At 54.8% G+C, this 20,542-nt stretch overlaps 8 protein-coding genes across 8 annotated transcripts; 4 read left to right on the top strand and 4 right to left on the bottom strand.

The window, feature by feature from the left end:
- Positions 1 to 644: 644 nt before the first annotated feature.
- Positions 645 to 2,566, bottom strand: CABS01_10759 (uncharacterized protein; the record flags this gene model as incomplete). Its single annotated transcript, XM_060544114.1, has 3 exons — positions 645 to 1,810; positions 1,880 to 2,185; positions 2,356 to 2,566. 3 exons carry the CDS (start codon positions 2,564 to 2,566, stop codon positions 645 to 647), a joined length of 1,683 nt encoding a protein of 560 aa, XP_060398838.1.
- On the top strand, positions 2,321 to 2,542 carry CABS01_10760 (uncharacterized protein; the record flags this gene model as incomplete). The annotated part of the gene is made up of 1 exon (XM_060544115.1): positions 2,321 to 2,542. One exon carries the CDS (start codon positions 2,321 to 2,323, stop codon positions 2,540 to 2,542), a length of 222 nt encoding a protein of 73 aa, XP_060398839.1.
- An 842-nt stretch (positions 2,567 to 3,408) lies between the features above and the next one.
- Positions 3,409 to 3,651, top strand: CABS01_10758 (uncharacterized protein; the record flags this gene model as incomplete). The annotated part of the gene is made up of 1 exon (XM_060544113.1): positions 3,409 to 3,651. One exon carries the CDS (start codon positions 3,409 to 3,411, stop codon positions 3,649 to 3,651), a length of 243 nt encoding a protein of 80 aa, XP_060398837.1.
- Positions 3,652 to 3,716: 65 nt separating this feature from the next.
- CABS01_10757 (uncharacterized protein) lies at positions 3,717 to 4,338 on the top strand (the record flags this gene model as incomplete). Its single annotated transcript, XM_060544112.1, has 3 exons — positions 3,717 to 3,848; positions 3,879 to 3,978; positions 4,148 to 4,338. The coding sequence occupies 3 exons, from the start codon at positions 3,717 to 3,719 to the stop codon at positions 4,336 to 4,338; spliced, it is 423 nt and encodes a 140-aa protein (XP_060398836.1).
- Positions 4,339 to 9,414: 5,076 nt separating this feature from the next.
- On the bottom strand, positions 9,415 to 10,689 carry CABS01_10756 (globin; the record flags this gene model as incomplete). Its single annotated transcript, XM_060544111.1, has 1 exon — positions 9,415 to 10,689. The coding sequence occupies one exon, from the start codon at positions 10,687 to 10,689 to the stop codon at positions 9,415 to 9,417; it is 1,275 nt and encodes a 424-aa protein (XP_060398835.1).
- A 377-nt stretch (positions 10,690 to 11,066) lies between these two features.
- On the top strand, positions 11,067 to 11,393 carry CABS01_10755 (uncharacterized protein; the record flags this gene model as incomplete). The annotated part of the gene is made up of 1 exon (XM_060544110.1): positions 11,067 to 11,393. The coding sequence occupies one exon, from the start codon at positions 11,067 to 11,069 to the stop codon at positions 11,391 to 11,393; it is 327 nt and encodes a 108-aa protein (XP_060398834.1).
- A 3,252-nt stretch (positions 11,394 to 14,645) lies between these two features.
- Positions 14,646 to 16,523, bottom strand: CABS01_10754 (uncharacterized protein; the record flags this gene model as incomplete). The annotated part of the gene is made up of 1 exon (XM_060544109.1): positions 14,646 to 16,523. The coding sequence occupies one exon, from the start codon at positions 16,521 to 16,523 to the stop codon at positions 14,646 to 14,648; it is 1,878 nt and encodes a 625-aa protein (XP_060398833.1).
- A 692-nt stretch (positions 16,524 to 17,215) lies between these two features.
- Positions 17,216 to 19,945, bottom strand: CABS01_10753 (glycosyl transferase group 1; the record flags this gene model as incomplete). Its single annotated transcript, XM_060544108.1, has 5 exons — positions 17,216 to 18,352; positions 18,592 to 18,794; positions 18,868 to 19,148; positions 19,204 to 19,589; positions 19,832 to 19,945. The coding sequence occupies 5 exons, from the start codon at positions 19,943 to 19,945 to the stop codon at positions 17,216 to 17,218; spliced, it is 2,121 nt and encodes a 706-aa protein (XP_060398832.1).
- Positions 19,946 to 20,542: the final 597 nt, after the last annotated feature.

Raw genomic sequence — 20,542 nt, 5'->3', positions numbered from 1 at the left:
GGTGGATCAAAAGGGGTGGTTCGGAGTTCCGTGGCCGAAGAATGTCTCGAACGGTCGCCGGGATTATTTGGCGTGCACGTTCGGCGTTGACTATTTTAGTTGCCAGCAAACAAACGGGATTCCGACTATTATTTAGTCAGCCAGTCTCTCGATCTCGGTCTCGCAGACGCCATCGGCCGCCCGGGAGGCTTGATAAGACGGCGCCTCTTCTTCAACGACGGCTCATCCAGCGTGTGTAAAAGTGACTTACGTCTGTTTCGGCGCTGGGAGCAACCGATGTCATCAAAGACTCAAGCAAGAGAGACCTGACGACGAAAACGGTCCTGTACTCAAGAATTTCGGAAGCGCGATCCGTTCCGTAGTGACTTTTAACTTTCATAAAGTCAATGTATCAACGTGCATATCTTCCTCGTGGAGAATATGGGGTACTTGCACATGAAAGACGTTTCTTTGTCCCGCGTGGTTCAGATTGAGGCTGTCTTGGCTCCTCATGTCTAAAAGTGACTCCATCCGATCCTATGAACTCCATGACACAACTCCATCCGTCGTCCAATTCTCCACACTAAGCATATTGAGAAGCAAACCGAGGCCATCAATACAGCAATTTGCACTATCTAACATGGTTACACTCCTTGGCTTCGTCTTCATCCGTCAAGAGAAGTCTCCATTGCCTTCCGTAGATCCTTTAGTTCCTTGCCTAGGCTTTCTTCTTGCCTCTTCAGTGCCTGAAATGAGACATCGACTACTCCAGAGAACATTGAGGCTGCATCAGGGGCCTTTCCCGCTGGTGAACCATCCGATCGCAGAGTCGGATCGAGTGATGCAGATGCTCGCCGCATCTGTAAAAGAAACTCTTCCGCTAACTGAATCGTAAGAGACATCTGGAGGGACGGCGCCGAGTCGACGGCAAAGGAGCCCACGGTGACGCCAGGAAGTTTCCATGACTGAAACAGGTGACCCGACTCAAGCTGATTTAGCTCTGAGTGAATGCAGCTGAAGACCTTCTGGTACATGTCTAGAAGCCGAACATACGTCGAGAGGACGAAGAGACAGGTCGCCGGATCCGACAAGGAGTTGAGTCCTTTGGCTAGTACAGAGTTCCCGCCATCGCTTGCGGGAGAGGCGGCCTCCATCGGTGGAGACATTTCCGCAAGAAGGTCAGCAAAGTGTCGAGAGAGTTTGAACATCTCATCAACTGGGAAAGGCGCCGAGGTAGAGCTTCCGTCATCGGGCGTTGAGGCTATGCTGGATCGGCCGGGCTCCTCGGATGAGTCGATGTGCGCGGGTAGGTTTGACGAGAGCTCAAAGAGCCTGGAGTTGACTTCGGTGATGCGCGGCATCCACTCTCCAGTCGATGGTCCTTGGCCAGCAGCGTACGGCCGGAGCATGATCTGCCTTGTTCTTTGCTTGACACGCTTCCTTGCTCGCCGTGGTGGAGTAAAGTCATGCGGCTTACTCGATCTTGAAGAAGATTGCCTTTGCAACGCAGGGCTTCCGAGATAGACCCGGCCGACCTGGTCTGCTTGCGGTGCCATGGGTGAGGTGAATGCCGAGTCTGAAGTTGCCGAGTGGACTGGGCTCCACGGATGGGTAATGGAATCTCCATGTCCTGACATCAGATCGTCCATGGCTCCGGTGAAAGTCTGGGGTAATTGTTGTTGGTTTGTGCTGGGTTGATAGAGGCCGGCAGAGTTGCCGAAGCCAAAGTCGAAATCGACCATGTCAAGCATGGCCTCAGGTGAAACGACAGCATTGTCTCCGAATGCCGTGTTACCACAGACGGGACCACCATGTTGGGTCTTGACGATAACTACACGAGGCAAGAATCATTAGTAAAGGGAGGATTATTCTAGACAAGTCAAAGACACCAAAGACTCACCTTGATCGGACTGTGTGACTTGGGCGGCCCCGCTCTCTGTACGCTGCCGCTTGGGAGTCGGGATGGCTCTTCGTACAACCTCTCCTGTTGAGCCGTATTGGTGGTGGTTGTGGTTGTGGTGGTGGTGCTGCTGCTGCTGCTGCTGCTGACTGTGTTGCTTGCGATACCGCAGAGAAGGGCTCGAAGTGCACTCTTCCTTGAGTCTGATACAGCGCTCACAAGCTTCATCGCCGACGCGCTTACAGCTGAGCTTCTGCCTATGACACCGATCGCAGGCCTTCCGAATCGGACCGTCAGACATTGTCACTGCCATGGTTCGGCGTTTGCAAAACAAGAACAATTTGCGAGGGAATTCCAGAGAGTCGGGGGTGAGGGGAGGTGTGTAGTCAAATAGGCCTGGATCCATTCGACCAAGAAGTGGGCTGCTCCGATCCCTAGTCAATGAGACAGCTACACATGAATGCTTTTCTCTCGACCGGGGACAAGAGTACCGTTGATGAGGTGCAGGGCAAAAAGAGAGAGATCCAGCGAGCAGGCGAGGTACCGAAGAGCATCGACTACGATACGACCCGAGCTGATCCATTCCTCGCCGCAACCATAGCCCGCTCGGTCGAAAAAGCACTGGATGTGCCGGGCTACCTTGATTGGACAGTCATCGGCTAGCCTTGGAGCGAGATAGTAAAACATGGCGAATATGGGCGAGGATGCTGGACCTTGTCCTCTCGGACTGGAAAGAAATAGCATCTGGGCTAACCTCCCCAGAACTACGGACCGGGATATGGGAAAGGTATCCGTACCTCTGGCATGAAAGGTAGCCTGCCTGGTAGGTGTCCGTAGCAGGAAAAAGGACGACGAGGAGGGAGTGGAAAGGGGGTGTACAGAACAACTACAGACAAGACTCAAGTCTCCTCCTTCCAGTCAGTCCATCCAGTCTGGTTCGTTCGAATCGAGCAGACAACAGCACCGCTTGCTCGCCTGGACAACCAATAGGCACTTCCCCGGCGGCCCAGCACCACGGTACAGACCTTGCCTGACTTCAGCGATCCGATGTTCATTACTAGACAGTATGAGAGCACGATGCCTGAAAGAAGAAACCTGCTCCACTAGCTCGCAGACAGAAAGACAGAGAGACAGAGAGAGATACATGTCTCCAGTCCCCCAGTCTCTAGTTCTCCTCTCTTCAATCTGCACACTGCACAGAGCTGCACTAACCAGCCCAGGATCACTTGCAAGGGGCCGGAAGATCCACCAGGGTCCCTGTCTGTGGAGACGATGAAACATGCAAAAACGAAGTGTCAGAACTCAGAAAAGGTTTGGACAGATGTGGCATGGAAAAAGGACAAAGAAAGCTCTCTCCAGAGAGAGAAAACATAAAGAGCTTTTTTTTCCCACCATGACGGGCCACCATCCGCCAGGTGTGGCGTCTGTCTGAGTCTCTTACCCACCGTCGAGTCGAGTCGAGTCGAGCCGATGTTCCTAGGTACCAAGGTAACTCACCACTCCAATCCGCTCCCCCACCACCGCGCGGCATGGCCTTGGACCACTTGGTCTCCCATCGTCTCCTGTGGTCTCCTATGGTCGACAGGGACCGCAAGAGCATGCAGAACGTGGCTGAAAGGGCGGGTCCCCGAGTTTGTGTGCCAAGGAATGGCCTAGGGGCAAGTGGTGATCCTGCTTCGACGGCGTCGTCGATGGACGTCACATTTAGCACCCATCTTCTTCAGGAAAACGGTGCAGCGCGGCGCAGGCACCAGATGCTGTGCAACCTGTGATCGCGATTCGAGCTTTTCGACGCCTAGCCTCGGGTTCGACTTGGATCGCTTGCCTCATATGTCAGATGTCACAAGGTGGCAGAGATAACGGCGAAGCCTTCCCCGCCGCCTCTGCCTCGTCCCATCGAGCCTTCTGGCCAAGATCCATCGAGCTATCAAGCGGCTTCGGGAAGCTCTTCAACGACACAGCCGACCACGTAAGTAGACTCCACGACGGCTTGGATTAGTCTCCTAGTCTCCGTAGTCGCCGTGATTCTCGCAACGTAGCCAATGGAGAGAGCCGTCTTGGCTCGAGTAGAGTCCAGATTCAGTTCGATGACCAACTTGGTGAGCCGGCGGGCTCGGGGATGGGATGGACGACACGACCTGACACGACGACACGACACCGGGCAAGCGGGATGAAGCCAAGCCGATGTTGCTTAGCCGATGGATGGAGCAATTTCAGTCAAGACCCAGAAATCAAGCCGCAAAATAAAACTGTCTAACGGTTTCGTAGACATGTTTGCTCGTTATGCGTGGAAATTGTCAGGATTCGAGGGTTGTTTGCTTCCTTTGCTGGGCTGGCTTGCGTGGTTGTTTGTTACCAAATATTTGTTGGTGGCTGCGAACCCGGCAATCTGGATTTTCGACCAGGGTACCCCGTGTTTGCGCCGCAGTGTACCAGACGAGATGGGAGCCCCCAAGTGATTGATGCAATCTGGAATCCCACGATTGTCACAGTGCGTTATTGCCAGGGGCGGGGGACACTGATGCCGTGCCGTGATGACCTCAGGCACGATGACCAGCTAAAACGAGAGGGGAGGCATCCCGCACCACCCGGGCGAAGCACACCTGCAGCTGGACTTCTGTGCCTCCTTTTGCCTCGCTCGGTGAAGTTCGGAGTCAGCGCCGGGGGCAACCAGGGCCGAAGTTGACGATTGGGAGGCCCAGTGACAACATCTTCATCGGGGAAAAAAAGTAATGCCGTAGTCGACTAAGGAAGTTATGGTGGGAAGTTGTTGTGGACTAGGAGACAGCCTTGCGACGAGAGGCCGTTGAGTAGGGCCCGTTGTGGGTTTAAGCAGGTTAGATCGGTAAGGATACGGCCGAGAAGGTGGCAGGAAGGCGCCGTCTCTTTGTCGTGCGGGAAGGCCAAGTAAGCGCTGTAGGCGGGCAGTTGGCGGGCGCGGTTGGATGGCAAGCGGGAGACGATGTCGATGATGAGCAGAGCATGAGAGTTCCTAGGCTGGCGCGCCGTCGACGGTGAGTAACGTGCATTCCCTTAGAGCTGCGTGCCGGATTGGGGAGAATGCAGTTTTAGTGCGCGATATCGAGGAGCTCCAAAGTGTGGGTGGCTTGATTGCTAGCAAGGATCACCGACACTACCCCTCAAGACGGACCCTTGCAAGCTTCTGGTATCCGCTGTGCCATGGTCAAATCCGGACGTCAGAGGGCGACCCGACGTGATGGCGCAAATAGCTTAAGGAAAGCTAGTGATCTCACAGCTAAGAGTTGTTGTTTGGGCTGTCAGACCCTTGCCATTCGATAGGAACGGCGGGATCCCGTGCGGAGTATCCTACGGAGTACGGAGTAGAGGAGGATAATACGACGGACGATTGATACAGTCGAGAATCCTCGGGCCAAAACAAAGGTGCCCGTGTCTGCCCTGGCTGGAGACAAAACTGGAATCTCTTTTTGTGTCAAGGGAGGCTTTTGAGGGACACAACGAGACACGAAAAAAGGTACGAGAAACCGAGGTGCGTTGCACAAGGTGTGAAAGGCGGAAGAGGCCGTGTCGCCCAGCCTTCGACTCGTGGCAGCCCAGTCTCCATGACCACTCTGGGACTCTGGGGGATCACCAAGAAGTCAGTCAGCGGCGTCACCACACCAGTCTGTGAGACAGGACAGAGTGGGATGTTGTGATTGGGCACCGCGTAGCCCCGGGTTACGGGTAACGTCGAGGCTGGTTTGGAAGCCGATCAGAGTATGACGCCTTCCACCGTCTTGTCAATGCGATTGTTGTTTGATGTTCCTGCTTCAAAGAATAAGATTCTTTGTTTTAGTTGGTGCGGATTGCGATTGTTCAGGCGACTGCGGCCGAAACGAAATGACAAAAATTGGGTCGGATGAACTGGTGTTCCAGGTGGTCCAGACAGTGCCATGAGCAGTGCCGGCACGATGCAGCCAGCAGCTTAGCATAATAGTCGGCGGTCGCAGTGCCAGGTGCGCGAATGCGGGCCGTTCCACGGAATGAGGCATCAGATCATGCAACTGCCCGTGCTGTTGAACCACGACTCGCGTAGGTATGTTGACAGCTCAGCTCGGGTCCCATCTTCCACCACACTAGGCATTATCGCAGCGCCTCGGCCATCCGTCAGAACCGGTAGCATGGCATGGCATGGCATGACGGGGTTGCGTTGATTTTGCGGTTTGGTGCATTATGACAGCTGCCCTCCCTTTCGGACTTGGCTTGTCGTCTCTCGGGTCCTTACATGGCGGGATGCGCGCTCCCGCGGAAATTTTCTTCAGCTTCTCGGCAGAGACGAGAACTCTAGGCCAGTGCACTGGGACATCAGGTGAACGATATTGGCACCGAGGTGCAATATTGACGGGGGAGGGACCCAAAAGAGGTTCTTGGGCGGCTTTGGGGCCGGCTGGACGCGTTGGAATAATGGAGAGAGGCGCGCTGAAGGACCCTCACGCAGCGTGGGGTGCTAGATAGTCTGCCAATCCAGAGCCCAAATTCAAGTTCCGCGAGGCACACTATTCCATCGCCGAGGGGCGACATCCGGGCAGCAGCGGTTCTCGACCACGGAGGCCGTTGGTCCATAAACTCTAGAACAGGCGGAGGGTCGGTTGGAGACTGGTCATTGGAGAGACCCCATGCGGTACACGAATAATGTTGAGCTCCAGGCAGCTCCAGCTTCAGGTAGTTCTACCAAGTATACGAATAGCTCGCAGCTTCCAGGTGTCCCGTGATGGGGGGTGAGGACTGAAGAGGTGTGACCAAGATGCGTGGATAGAGTTTGAGTACCGGCATTCCACAGTGGCCATCCTTGTGATTCGTGTCCCCTGAGAGGGCGATGGGTTTCGGCTGGTCGCAGGATCTTGGGTGGCAGGACAGGGCGAGAGTGGGCATCACGACGGAATGCAGCTGACTCTTCCAGAACTCTGGCCCTTAGGCCCGTCAGGATTCCACTCGATGATTTCTTCCCGAGGCCCCTGGAATGACGACGATGGGTGAAAAAATGATCAATGTGAGTGAGATCATTGGACATGGGGGCCTGGCAATGCCGGGACAGTTCCGGAGATCCATCGATCCATCGAGCGAGATGCCTGGGTCGATGTGAGCAGTGAGCAGTCGAATATGACCGTGGTCGAGGCCATACCATGAGAGAGTTAGCGCAGGCGATTGACTAGGAGAATAAGAGGTGGGAGGCGATAAATCTGATCGTCGGGACGGGCGATGGAGCCGAGTGAATGGAAAAGAGAGGAAGGGGAAGAGAAAGAAGAAAGATGATTGAGAAAGGAAAAGATTAGTGGTGCCAGATGGATGGGAATTGAGCCCCTGTCATGTCGGCGGGCCCCCTGTCCTGACGCAGGGAAGCAAGAATGGGCGAAAGAGATGGAGAAGCGGCGCCCAAGGGTACGACTACACGCGCTCAGCCACGTACGGAATCTCTAGTGGGAGTTGAACATTCCAAAGGGAAAAACGGCAGTCTCGTCGACAAGTGGGCGGGAGGATGTTGGTGTTGGAATTGGGGCTTGGTGTTGGTGAGAAGTGGAAATGATTGAGGTGGCAGCGTTGAGCGGGAGGGAGACAGCACGCAAGATGGGAGGAAGGCACACCCGACCCGGATGGCAGCACAAAGTACGTACCTGTTTCCGGCCGACGGATCCGGGGACGGCGACGGCAGGTGGGGACTTGCCCGGAGGCCGAGGGCGGCAGGTGCAGCTTCCGTCTCCCACCTCAGTACTCCTCCACTGCCCTCGCAACTTCCTCCTCAGGCTCTAAGATACCTTATTCTAGCTACCTCGAAGTTAAGGCAAGCAGGTACCTTCTGTACAGCCGCGTACCTCTTGCCTCCCATTCCCAGAATAACGTGACCTGGCCGTACCTGGGCCACTGGTTTTGCCTGTTTTATTCTTAGCGCTCGGCACCGGAGCCCCGACTCCCCGGGCACGTGGTCTCACCAATCACGGCCGAACTGAACCCCTGGGCCGATCCAGTGAGGTCTTGCCTCGAGATGTAAGTCACTTACCGCGGTAAGGTACGGACAATCCTCACAGGTCTCGACGCCTCTCCATCTATTGGCCGCAAATTCTTTACTCTGACCTCACATCCATCATCTGAATCTCGCCCACCTCGCCCACCTCTCCCGTCTCGTCCATCAGCTCCATCAGCTCCATCTTAGGTCCCTCAAGACTCAGACATTGGAGACATATTCTACCATACTAGCATGACCCTTGATCCGGATCTATCGCCAGCCGCCTCGGCTCCTGCTCCCTTCAGGTCTACCGTCAAGTAGACTGGCTTTTCAGCGTATCTTTCTGGGTATATCTTCTTCTACACCCCTCCCACCCCTGCGCTGACGTTCATCGCATCTCACATTGGATCCGAAATCCCATCAAGGCGGACCCTGATGAACGGGGAATATGCAGCTGGCCTCCTCCTGACTATCCATGTCGATCCGATGCTCCATGGGTAGCTGCTGGATCGGTGGGTCGCTGCATCGCAGATCGACGGACCCAAAGCCATGATTCCGCCTCCCTGCTGGTCCCAATTCCATTAGCTGCCCTCCCGGATCGCACCCGCTCCCGCGCAAGCTCCCGCTCGGGGAGCCATCCCGCCTGCAAGCCGTGTCTCGACGCCTGGTCCTGACATCCATCGTCACGATGCACAACTTGGGCGCCAGAGCCAAGTTACTCGTCACTTTTCTGTGCTGAGAAAAAGCAAAGTATACCGGGAATACGACTTTTCTCTGTGTCACCCAACCCATTTTTTCTGGTTTCGTCCAGTCTTCCCTTCGTGAACGCCGCGAGCCTCGTCCGCACACCCTTCCGCCTTAACCTATGGACCATGGACGAAGGCTTCATCCCAACGGCGGGCTGCTTACTTGATGCATTATAGCAATGGCACGAACGAGTCGCTTGGCTGCTACACCGTAACGCCCAAGTTCAGAATCTCAAACTCTGGTTCACCAGCGGACCGTCCCGATTCGATGCAGTGCCTAGCCGATAGAGGGCGTATTATCAACAACGATCGTTGTTCGATGTCAATATCAACTTCATCTTCTGAATCTCATCAACTTGCTACATCCCAAGATTCGACTTGGCGTCTAGAAGCCTCATTTTTCAGCCTGTGCGCAAGATCGTGTCAAATTCTACACGTCAGAAAATTTTCGCAAAACCCATCGCCTCGAAACAGCGCAGCTGGGAAAAAGAAAAACTTGGACTCGCACGGCCGAGGGAGGACCAAGTCACGAAAAAAGGACACAAGGCAAAAAAGTAACGAACTCTCGACACACAACTTGTCGTTCACAATGACAAAATTGTTTGAAAATTTCAGAGAGGTATCTATCTATCAATACAATTACAATTCAAGCAAGGTGCGCGCGAGGAAAAGAACCTCTTTCAGTTCGATACCAAAACTTGTCGCCCCGCCCAATCATCCCTTCGCAAGATCCCAGCCAAATATTTTTCTTTCTTTCTTTCTTTCTTCCTTTTCTCCCTCTCTCTCTCAGCCCTGTCTAATCTGATACTCAAATCACTGCTGTTGACTGACTACTGCTCGACGTCACCAGTTGCGAATAGCTCCAGCTTCACTCTCTCCCTCTCGACGCCCAAACCTTCCAACACAAGTCTCACCTTGAGCATCCAATCTCTCGGCCCGCAGACGTAGTACTCGGTTCTCTTGTCGGCGAGGCCGAGCTCTTCTTCCGGCAATTGCTTCAGGTCGAGGTGCTGCTCGTAATCGTACTCCTGCCCCTTCTCGTCTCCTGGCTTGACCTCATTGAGGAAGATATGCGCGCTGACGTTCTCTCGCTCCCGCGTCAGGTTCCGGATGTGCTTGGCAAATACCAAGTTGCTGCTGTTGCGTGCGGCGTGCACCCACTTGATCGGCCGGTTCGGCGTCTTGGACTCCGGGCTCAGCACCGTGTTGAGGATCGACATGAGCGGCGTTGCACCGACACCTGCCGAGAGAAGCACCAACGGAACGTCCGCCTTTTCGGATTCTTTCGCATCCAGGAAGAAGTCTCCTTGCGGGTGCGACACATCGATCTCGTCGCCAACCTGGTAGCCGTCGTGCAACAGGTTGGAAATGAGGCCGGGAACCAGGCCCTTCTTCAGGTCATCCTCCGGCGCGTCCACCACTGTCGCCTCACGCTTGACACTGATGCGGTAGTACTCTCCTTGTGTCGCCGCGTCGCTGAGACTGTATTGTCTGGGCTGAGTGATGCCGCCGAGTTGCGGTACTGGGACCTGCACGGAGATGTACTGGCCCGGTAGATACTTGGGCAGGGGGAGCTTGCCGTCTGAGGGTGCGAGGTAGAAGCTGGTGACGGAGTCGGACTCGTCGATGCGGCGGATGATCTTGAACTTGCGCCAATTTGTCCAGGTGCCTGCTTCCTGGTACATCTCCTTCTCGCGGCCGATGAAAACCTGCGCAAGCTGCCCGTATGCTAGTGTCCAAGCCTCGGCGATCTCGGGTGTAAGTGCGTCGCCCAAGACTTCCCCAATCGCCTTCATAAGGTGGTGGCCGACAATGTCGTAGTGCTCGGGGCGAATGTACAGCGACGCATGCTTATGAGCGATGCGCTCAACGGCGGATTTGAGCTTGGGCAAATCGTCGATATACGTGGCGTAGGCGAGAACAGACTGGGCGAGTGCCCGGGGCTGCTCACCGGAGGCCTGGTTGCGAAGACTGAAGATGTTCTTGAGTTCGGGATGGGTGTCAATCATGTCCTTGTAGAAGAGGGTCGTGATGGTCTCGCCGTGCACCTTGAGCACGGGCGCCGTCGACTTGACGATGTTGATTTGGTCTTGCGTGAGGCCCATTCTGGCGGATGAGATGGAGAATGCTCGGACAAGGTTGTTTGTGGGACGAGCCAAAGTTGGCAAAAGACGAGTGGTCTTGAAGAGGGAGAACATCTACCAAGGGTGGTAAGTCGGAGGTGATGTTGAGGCTGACTGTGACGATGATGATGATGATGATGATGATGTGCTGCAGCCAGTGCTCAGCAGTCTGAAGTCTGAAATTTCTTATTGTCTGTGTGACGAAAGTCTGAAGTCTGATGTCTGGATAGGTAGTGATACTTCCTCTCTTCTCTCTTCCGTTTCAGAAGCGGGAGACTCGGGCAGTATTTATTTCCTAGGACAAAGGTGCACCATTTCCACGGGACGACGTTTACAATTGACAAATATCAGGCTTCTCAATGGTCGACGATGTGTGCGGACCGCTCATGGCCGCTGGCCTCCACAGAAAAACCGGGCGTCCCGTAACATGGCTCACTGCCGGTGGCCTGACATTCGGGTCGGAGTTCCACATGTCGTTGAATCTTGCATCTCCGCGGCGCGCACCCGTTCAATGGGCCACAACGTCGGCAACGGGATCCATTTCCCAGGACGGCCGGGGGTCACCCCTGACCAGAGGACCATGGACCACGCCGACGAGGGCGGAATCGTCAGCGGCCGCTTTCGCGTGGCTCGTCAGAGCTGCCGACTGGATTACAGGGTTGCAAATGCTAATCCACGGAGAGTAAGTCTGGACCTTGGGGTTGTTTTTGGCATTTACTTTGCAGTTGCGTCACTTTTGGATCGCCATAGCGACACTGAGTCGTTACATCGTGGACACTCATTGATGAAGGAACCCACTGTGGATGAAGCGGCGACAGACTTGTTGCGTAGATTCGGTGAGAACCGCCGACTTCAAAGGCCTCATTCACGTGCCACTCGTCACTGCGTAATGGCACTGACCTCTCTGCCCTGCCGGTAACAGCCGGTAGCAGCATGCAAGCTGCAAGATGGATCGAGAACCGCCCTCGGAGTCTCCAAGGTCTGAGATGTTGCAGACGCGCACTCTCTTCTGTCAAAGTTGTCACGAGCACGGCGCGGCGGCCAAGCGTCCGAGTTCCAGAGGAGCCAGAAACATCCAACCTCTCTGGTGGCGTAGGTGGTTCCTGGCACTAACTCAATTAGCAACGCTGCCTCCCTCGCCTGTCAAAGCCTAATTCTGCAGGCGGAAACCAGCTGTGGCGTGTGTTGGAGCAGGGTACATGGGATGCTAGACACTGGTTTCTCTTTTTTCCTCTCAGTCGATTACAGTGGCGTCCCCAGCTATCGATTCTGTGCCTGGAATTGATTCTTGACAGATGGTGAGGAAAGGGACGGTGGAACATGGAGGGTGAGGTGTACCGAGTGGCCGACGCCTCACACTCACCAGAGTCAAGAGTCAAGAGTCAAGAGTCAAGAGTTCAACAGGCGAGAAACATGGATTTCAGAGACGAGAGACAACAATGTCGCACCGCCACTCCCGTTTTGAGTGGCTTGTAATTCGATCTGTTTGTAATTCGTCCGTACGGGTTCAGTTGGGCATTTGCGTCACATTTCGTGGGAGTCACCGTCCTGCTAGTTTCGCTGAATATCGTTCGACGCCTTAGTGGACGCCCATTTGTGGGTAGACTATAGCAAATATGACGAGAAAGGAGCACTGGGTTTTCCTGCTGACTCGACTCGGAAGCAAATTGATTTTTCTTGGACAACAAACAAATACGGATACTAGGGCTGGAAAAAGATCACCGCGAGGGTGCCCAGTTTCCAGTTCCAACTCTCCCCGAGCCGACGGGATGAAAGTCTCCATCGGACTCATCCCAGGTGCTGAACTCCTGTGCAATGGATGAGCCTCTATGACTTGATCAAGACTTTGAATCCGATATTCCTCGTGCCTTAAGCTATCCCATGACCATTAACCAACGAACCCCAACGGCGCCTATCCCCAGCCCGGCCACAACGCTAAGAAAACAATCCCGCTGCGCTCTCCCGCATCCCGCCGCCACATCAGTGCAGCTTTGCGCCGCCAGCTGACGCGCTGGGAGCAATTACCTAATACCTCGCGAGATTTCCCGGGATGACTTTGTAAGAAACAGAAAACGCACAAACGCGGAACCGCAGTGAGAATCCAATGCCCAAAGAAATGTCGTGGTTCCACGATCCCTCCCGATGATCCCACAGGGCTAGCGGAGGGGCCCATGACCTGGGACCTGGGGAAACCTTCTCCGCGGACCGGGTCGCGTAGGGCGTGATGCGTGTTCAGGGAAGAGGGCGGTGGGGATAGATCGTGGGTCGTGGCCGCGAGCATTGTGGTACCCTTGATTTGGACGAGTGTGCCTGCGTGTAAATGTTCTAGAACGATGCATGCCGTGGACGAAGACCAATCATGCTTTTCTCATTGACGAGCGCAGAGAGTTTTGAGGTCGAGTATGGTTCGATAGAGTAGGTATTCTCAGCACGAAAACAAGTACCAGCACCCAGTTCACGTCTCCTACCTTTGGCTTTGGCGCAAGAAGCCCCAAACCGACAGTGTAAACTCATGATACGCAGTAAAGACGTGCTTGCTGAAGGCACCGTTACCCCAATCTTGGCATGATTCCACTTTACCGCAGCTGCCTTGGTGCGTTTGGCACGTTTACGTCGTTACGCAGTGTGCGCCGAGTCGTGACCTCGCAGATCTCGCTATTGCGAAATGTCCGAGGTGCGAGCTTTGTGGGACCATTTTTTTTTGGGTGAGCATGACCAACGCGACGACACACAACGTCAACCGTGGGTTGACTGGGTCTAGATTTGGATCTTTGGATGGAGATTCATGGGATTTGGAATTTTGATGATTTGGTTTTGGATATTGCATCTCCTCGGTGAAGGATTTTATTTTTGAGATGATTGAGGCGGAGGTTTATTTGCGGAAGTAGATTGAGGCCGAAAGTCCACCAGGTCAATGAGATGTCAGGATATTGTGTTCTTGCAAATGCCAACTTGACGTTGAATCTACATGAATCTTTCGCAATAGTGTGGCAATTGTCGTGGCACATCGCCTGTCGAGGGTTTTGCTGTGGTCGGGATATCAACCTGATAGTTTGCTGCCATCTCATCCTTCATCACCACCAAATCGATCCCAAGAAGCGGCTCAACGGGAAGAAAACGCCGACGTTTGGATTGAAGGGACCAATTAACATGCTTTCACTCACGCTCTTCCGATATATTACCATTGCGAGAGTCCCATTGAGGCGAAATATGGCCACCTTGAGAACCTGCTCTGTTGGTAGATGTCAACCCGGGAAGTCAGGTGTCCATGGTGAACGAGCAGAATCTTAGATTTTTAGAGCTTCTCTGGGTCGAGTGACATTCACGTTTGTATGTTTCTCAAGCCGCGGTCGTCGTCGCCGCTGAGTGGCCAAAAGAACAAGGCGAAGACGAACAAGAGAAAGATCGCCTGTACTGGCTAGGCTGGCATCACGAATTTGTTATACGAAATCGAGCATTGAATATACTAAAAAGAAATACACTGCCCTCGTCATGAAGAGCAGATATACTGGCAAATTTAATCCGGTCAAGTGGTGCGTAATGCCTATCATCTGTTCCTTCACTTCAACAGCCTTATAACAATTTCTAGAAATTCACGAAAAGTCATTCCTCGATATGGAATCGAACAAAAAACCAAACGTCAGATCCGTCGGTCGAAGGGACTGAGATCCACACTCGGGTCTTCCCCCATGAACCCCTCGACCAACTTACCCGAAGCGCTTGGTGACAGGAACGGGGAGAAAGGGATTCAAGTATTCTTTCGTCGAGGTGAATACACATCACCGGCGTCGTATTCACTCTCCAGCAAAACGGTTCAAAGTTAGAACCGTGTCAGGATCTCGATATAGAAGCGAGCTAGAATCTAGGAAACATCTCGATCCAAATCGAAACACCAAGGAAATCTACCCGCCCCTCCTATTCCATCTACATCACCACCCTCAAGGCCTAGGCTCCCACTCCCAATACCCCTTCCCAGTACCCCGTCGCCCATCCCTGCCCGCCAACGAACTGCGGTTATGACAGCTCGGATGGAAGTGATCCTCCTCCAGCCCAAAAGGCCACATGGCAATGAAGCAAATCTCCCCGACGTCGCACCCAGGCCTACACTTCTTCCACGTGCTCCATCCGAGATCCTCCTTCAGCGCCTGAATCACCTTGCGGCCCTTTGTCACCGCACCCTCGAGCTTCTTGTCGTCGTCCCCGTGACTGTCGTCGACCACGCGCCGGACCTCCGCCTCGGAAACGGCCCCGACCAACGCCGGTAACGCCTGTAGAACGAGACCCCGGACATCAAAGAGATCTCCGCAGAGCCGTTGGACGACAGCATCGACAGCAATGTACATCATCCCGTCTTCGGGTGTCCACTCGGCCTTCCAAACCGTCGCCGGCGTCAAAAAGTGCTTCACGCACCGCTCCCTCGCCTCTCTCACGTACTCATCCTCCTCCTCCTTCTGCTCCTTCGCAACAACAGCAGAATCGTCCGCATCCCTCGGATAATCCACAAACGTATTCGTAACAGTCAAAACCTGCGCCACAAACCCCTCATCCCCTCCATCCGCCCCCTCATCCGCCAACGTCTCAATCCGATCCCCATGCCTCGTAACAATCATATCAACAACGCCCTGCCAATCAACCCTCCCATCCTCCCACCCCGCCCCCTTTACAATCTCCCCAACCCGTCCAAGCATAATTCCCCTCTCCGCCTCCGTCAACCGTCCCAGGCGCGGCATATCGACCCTCCCATTCGGATTACTCACATTCAAAGGATACCACAACCCGCTCACCATCCCCCCAAACCCAAGCCTCACCCGCCCGCCGCCGATGCCATCATACCGCTGCCCGACGGCCCTCGCCCACTCAAACATGTCGATACCGCCCCCTGCCTCGGGGACATCATTCCACGGCCGCCGCAGCACGCTCTCGAGCGCAAGTCCGTCGTGGAAGTCGCAGTAAATCGCCTCGAAGCCGATTTCCATCCTAATCACACCGTCGAGACCCCACGCCTTGACGACATCACATATATCGGCGGCCCGGTCCCACTCCCCGAACCCGGGCGCCTCCTTGAGACCGCGCAGCAGGAAATCCTGTGTGTCGAGCGTGCCCATGCCAGTTTTACCGGCCGCCATGCCGTCGAGGTACAGCAGCTTCAGATCCCGCTTCGCGCGGTAGGTGTGGAAGTATCCCCGGACGGGCTTCCCGTCGCCGCCGCCGGGTCCGCCAGGTCCCTTCGGAGGAGGCTTCTTTCTGTCATCATCGTCGTCGACATCCGCCCCAATAGGCCGTTGACTTCCCTCCTGTCCCATCATGAGAATAGGCTCCGAGCCATGCGGTCCTTCAGGTGGTCCACCGCCACCACTACCCGGCGGACCCCCGGGACCCTTACCCTTCCCAGGCGGCCTCGGAGGCGGCGACCCCCTCCCGCCCCGGAAGCTCCTCGCGAACCCCTCCGAGTGCTCCATCTCGAACGCGAGCCACTCGAAGCTGTCGGGGGTACTATTCGACCTCGTGCCGTGATACAGCAGCGTGCCCTTGGGCACCGTGGCGGGAATGAGACCCAGCCCGTTGTGATGCAGCGAGGAACCCCATTGCCGCATGGCAGAGTGCACGGCGTTGAAGATGTGCACCGCATTCTCTCGCGCATGATCCGCGCTCGGCGCGAAGTCGACTGACGACGATGATGTTGTTGTCGGTGGTGATTGATGATTAGGCGGTCGCGGCGCCGAAATGGGCTCGGCCGAGACGAGAGCCGTCACCGGAGATAAACCCAGGCCAGCAGATAGCGCCAAGACGGCGGCGGCCGAGACGAGGTGAACCATAATGTTCACCTTGGGACAAAGTTGAGGTACGGATTTGGAAAAGGAACACACCAGATCTAGAAACACTGTTGAGCCATGTTCAGTCGAGATAAAACAAAACGAAAAGATAAAAGATAAAAACGGAGGCACAGCTCGGGAGGTGGCAGCTTATGGCTGCGGCTTAGCTTATCAATCGGAAGGATCAGCTCCCAGAATGGCCCTGGTTCGCAGCCCGGTGCGTTGGGTACGCGCGGCTGGCCGCGACAACTGACTGATTCAAGTGATTCGCGGTGAGACTGGAGATGTAGCAATCGGAAATCCGACCGGGGCTTGCGGCTTGCGCGGCGCTCTCGGCCGTCCGCCAGCTAAACCTGTCACCTGGTGTCGTCTGGGATCACCCCAACACAATTGTCCTCATCGAAACATTTCATCCCCCATCTTCACACCATCTCTCTGATCATCTCTCGCCTCTCGCCATCAGTTAAAGATAACATTTGCAGTTTCACAAACTAAAGTCGTACTAAAGTGGGGATATCAATTCGAGTACTGACGAAGAAAGCCATCTAGCAACCATACATCTCAGTTTATGAAAGACCCCGAGAACCGCCGTTTTTTCTTTCCACGATACCATGATTTCTTAGTGCCTCAAGTCCGAGCCGCAACATGCCACAACCTCATAATACGTTTATTCGCAGGAAATCAGCCCCAGACATTTAGTGGCCATCGTCACCGTTCTGGCCATTAGTCTTTCCAGAGACGACGGGAATCTCCTTCTTCTCAGTAAAGTGACGAGGTAGACGGTTCTCGCTGTCGCTGTAAGGCTTGCCGGCCTCCTCGCGAGCCATGTCATTGACCCAGCGCTCATTGCCGCGCAGACCAGGCTTGACACCGACTTCGGCCCACTTGGCGGCAAGGTAGAACCAGCCCAGAGCATTGCCGACAGTGCCGACCTCATCGCTCACACCAGTGGCGGCGGCGTGGCTCATCTTCTTGTGCAGGTCAGCATCGGTGAAGAGGTTCAATAGATGACCTGCAACGGCCTTGTAGTCGCCGGGCTTGACCAAGAAGCCGTTGACGTTATCCTTGACCTGAAGCGGAATACCGCCAGCAAGAGTCGCAATGACTGGACGGCCAGCGTGCAGCGCCTCCGAGACCTTGACCTCAAAACCCTCGCGGGTAGAGAGCTGAAGGACAACGTGAGCGTTGGCAATGACGGTGTTGAGGAGCTGGTCATTGGGCTCGAGGCGCATGATGCTGCAGTCCTTGACGAGATGAGGATAATGCTTCTCGAGCTGATTCATAGTCTGATCGTAGATCATGCTCGCGTCAGGGTCATCGACTGAGCCATTGCCACAGACAACGAGCTGAGGGATGTCCGTCTCGCCCTTCTCCTCCAACAAACGCCGGAATTCGGCATAGGAGTCAATCACGGTGGGGATTCCCTTGGACGGGTCGAAGCGAGCCACCTGGATGATGTACTTGCGCGCAGGCCACTCCAGCTCAGTCATTCCCTGGTTACGGCAGGCAGTATTGTAGATGTGGCCATAGTAGCCAGTATCCCACTTGTTAAGAGGCTTGTTTAGACCATCGAGCCAATCAGTGGTGGCCGGGAGGTAGACCACCTTCTCGCGAGGCACGTTGTGCGGAACGAAGATGGGAATGGGATGGCTGATGAACATGTCGGCATGCTGAATGTTGCTCCACAGGAAGTTCCAGATGTCCTCCTGAGGGGAGCCAGCCTTTCCAGTGAGGTCGCTGCGAATCTGGATGTGGGATCTATAGAGGACAGGACGATCCGGTGTAATCTTCTTGATTAGGGGAATCAAGCCAGGCATTTGCGGGTCATCAATCTGGATGGGGCATACAATATTAGCAGCCGTCCATGATCGTAGCTGGGATGTGATGCAGTGGTGTCCTGTCAAGCAGTAGAGGGGTGGGGCGAACCCGACGAGCGAGCTCCTGTGGAGATGATTCCACATTGGATGCATCCGTGGAGGGGTAGTTGTGCAAGTGGGGGGAGGGGTAGCAAAACTTGGGGATAGCAGCTAGCTGCATCAAGCGGGGGACACTGGGTTTGGGGAAATCTCACCATGACAACGTCGGCTCCGCCCTCTTCGGGGGGTCGCAGAGGACCTCCCTCGGAAAGCCAGTAACGGTTGGCATTGTCCGTGATCCAGTCGATAATGGACTGCTTCTCCTCAGCCGAGATGCGCTGATCGGGGTGGCTGACGCCCTGGAGGATGTTGTGGATATTCTTGGTCACCCTGAAGACGCCAGGCCTTGGCTTGGGCACTAGCTATGATGTCAGATCCGTACGATTCTCCAACAGCAACGTGGTCTCGGTCCAATGCGGAAAACAACATACCATACCAGGTCAGGTCGACACCAATAGTTCGAGCAAACCTAACGAGAGCATGTCGCATCAAGGCGACTCCTCCACCTTGAGGGGTACTGCTGAAGAAGGCAATCTTGGTCTTGTTCTCGCGAAGCAGCTTGGCAAAGAACATGGTGGCATCCCAAGTCGGAGCACCGCAGGTATCCTTGTGGTTCTGGATAGTGTTGAGCTGCACACGGAAGCCCGCGTCGGTCTGGACGACACCTCTCCAGCCAACCTGGAGAAGAGGAACGAGGGAAGGTCCAAAATTCCTGCAATATTTCGTCAGTCACAAAGCACATGAGGCAACAAAAAAGTCGGTCTTACATGATGCACTTGCGGGCCATGGAATCGGCCTGCTCGTCAACGCGCTTGATGTCCCAGAAGCTCTTCTCCTTGTGCTCATCGTCAGGGCGCAAGACAACGGGGACGATGTCGAGCTCGAGCCAAAGACGGGAGCACAGAGTCTGGCTCATGTACTTGAGGGTCATGGGCAGACCAGCGCCAATGAACTTGGAGAAGTTGGCATGCTCATAGTCTTCAAGAGTATTGATGACATAGTCGGCAATGGCATCGTTGCCGGTCTGGGAGCTATCGTCAAGGTTGATATGCTTGACCGTGAAGTCCAAGAGGTAGACAGTGTCATGGATCGCAAGGGCAACCACAGCAGTGTGGGAGTCGGCGAAAACGGCAGAGATACCGCAGTAGAGGGTCTGTAACAGTATTGTCAGTGAAGTTCCTTTTTTCGTTCAAAAGCTGCACAGCAAGCAACTAAAGGAACACAGCGACGAAGTGAACTGAGTTAACAAACAACCAGGACAGAAATTCATCAATTGAGCGGAAGCTTCGGTTCATTGTCTCACAAAATGGGTGAAATGGACGCATCAGACCATGAAAGTGAGACATGCGGGGAAAGGCGATGGATATCGTGAATAGGCGGGAGGGGTTAACTCACAGTCAAAGCTGGACCAAAATGATTGCCTTGCTCGTGCATGTTGCTCATCTGTCTCCTGCGGTGAGCGGAAGCTCCCAGTGAGAACTGGCGACCCGGCTGCTTAGGGTTCACCATGATGGGCGGTGTTTGGCGAGATTGAGCTTTGGGATCTAGTATTGAGTAGGTAAGGGAAGTGTCGCTGATGGAATCGATGCCTCTCGCAGGGCAGAGTCTGAGGTGTGCTGAGCACAATCGTCTACCTTACTGAGCGGTAGACTTGAGAGATGGATTGTTGACGGAGAGAAGAAGTGAAGCAGGGGGAGAAATTTTCGATGCGAGGGGAGGGAAGAGTTTTGTGATGAGGCAGGCTGGAGTAAGGTAGGTATGGGAGCGAAGGAGGTAACGTGGGCAGACACGGTCAAAAATGAGGCATGGCAAGCGTGGCAGGCGTGGGAGGCGTGTCAGGCAGGCTAGGGGAAGGAGGGGGGCAGACGGGACGCGGGATGCTGGTAGGCGGACGAACATCAATGGGAAGGATCAATTGGGAAGCAGCTGCCGGACTGGGAAACAACTGAAGCGAACAGCAATATGGGAAGGCACGACGAGACGACCTCTGGAGGGCGGAAAGGCAGGAGGAGGTCAGGTTGCCAAAGAGGTTGACCGGGTTGGGGAAGCCACCGTGGGACGATTCCTGCCGTATCTGCGCCTTCGGACAGGAGAAGACGTTGTCAG

Source organism: Colletotrichum abscissum, assembly GCF_030869225.1.
Source record: "Colletotrichum abscissum strain IMI 504890 chromosome Unknown Scaffold_28.1, whole genome shotgun sequence".
NCBI lineage: Eukaryota > Fungi > Ascomycota > Sordariomycetes > Glomerellales > Glomerellaceae > Colletotrichum > Colletotrichum abscissum.
Note: the sequence above shows the minus strand (reverse complement) of the source record. Positions and strands in the feature narration are given on the sequence as shown.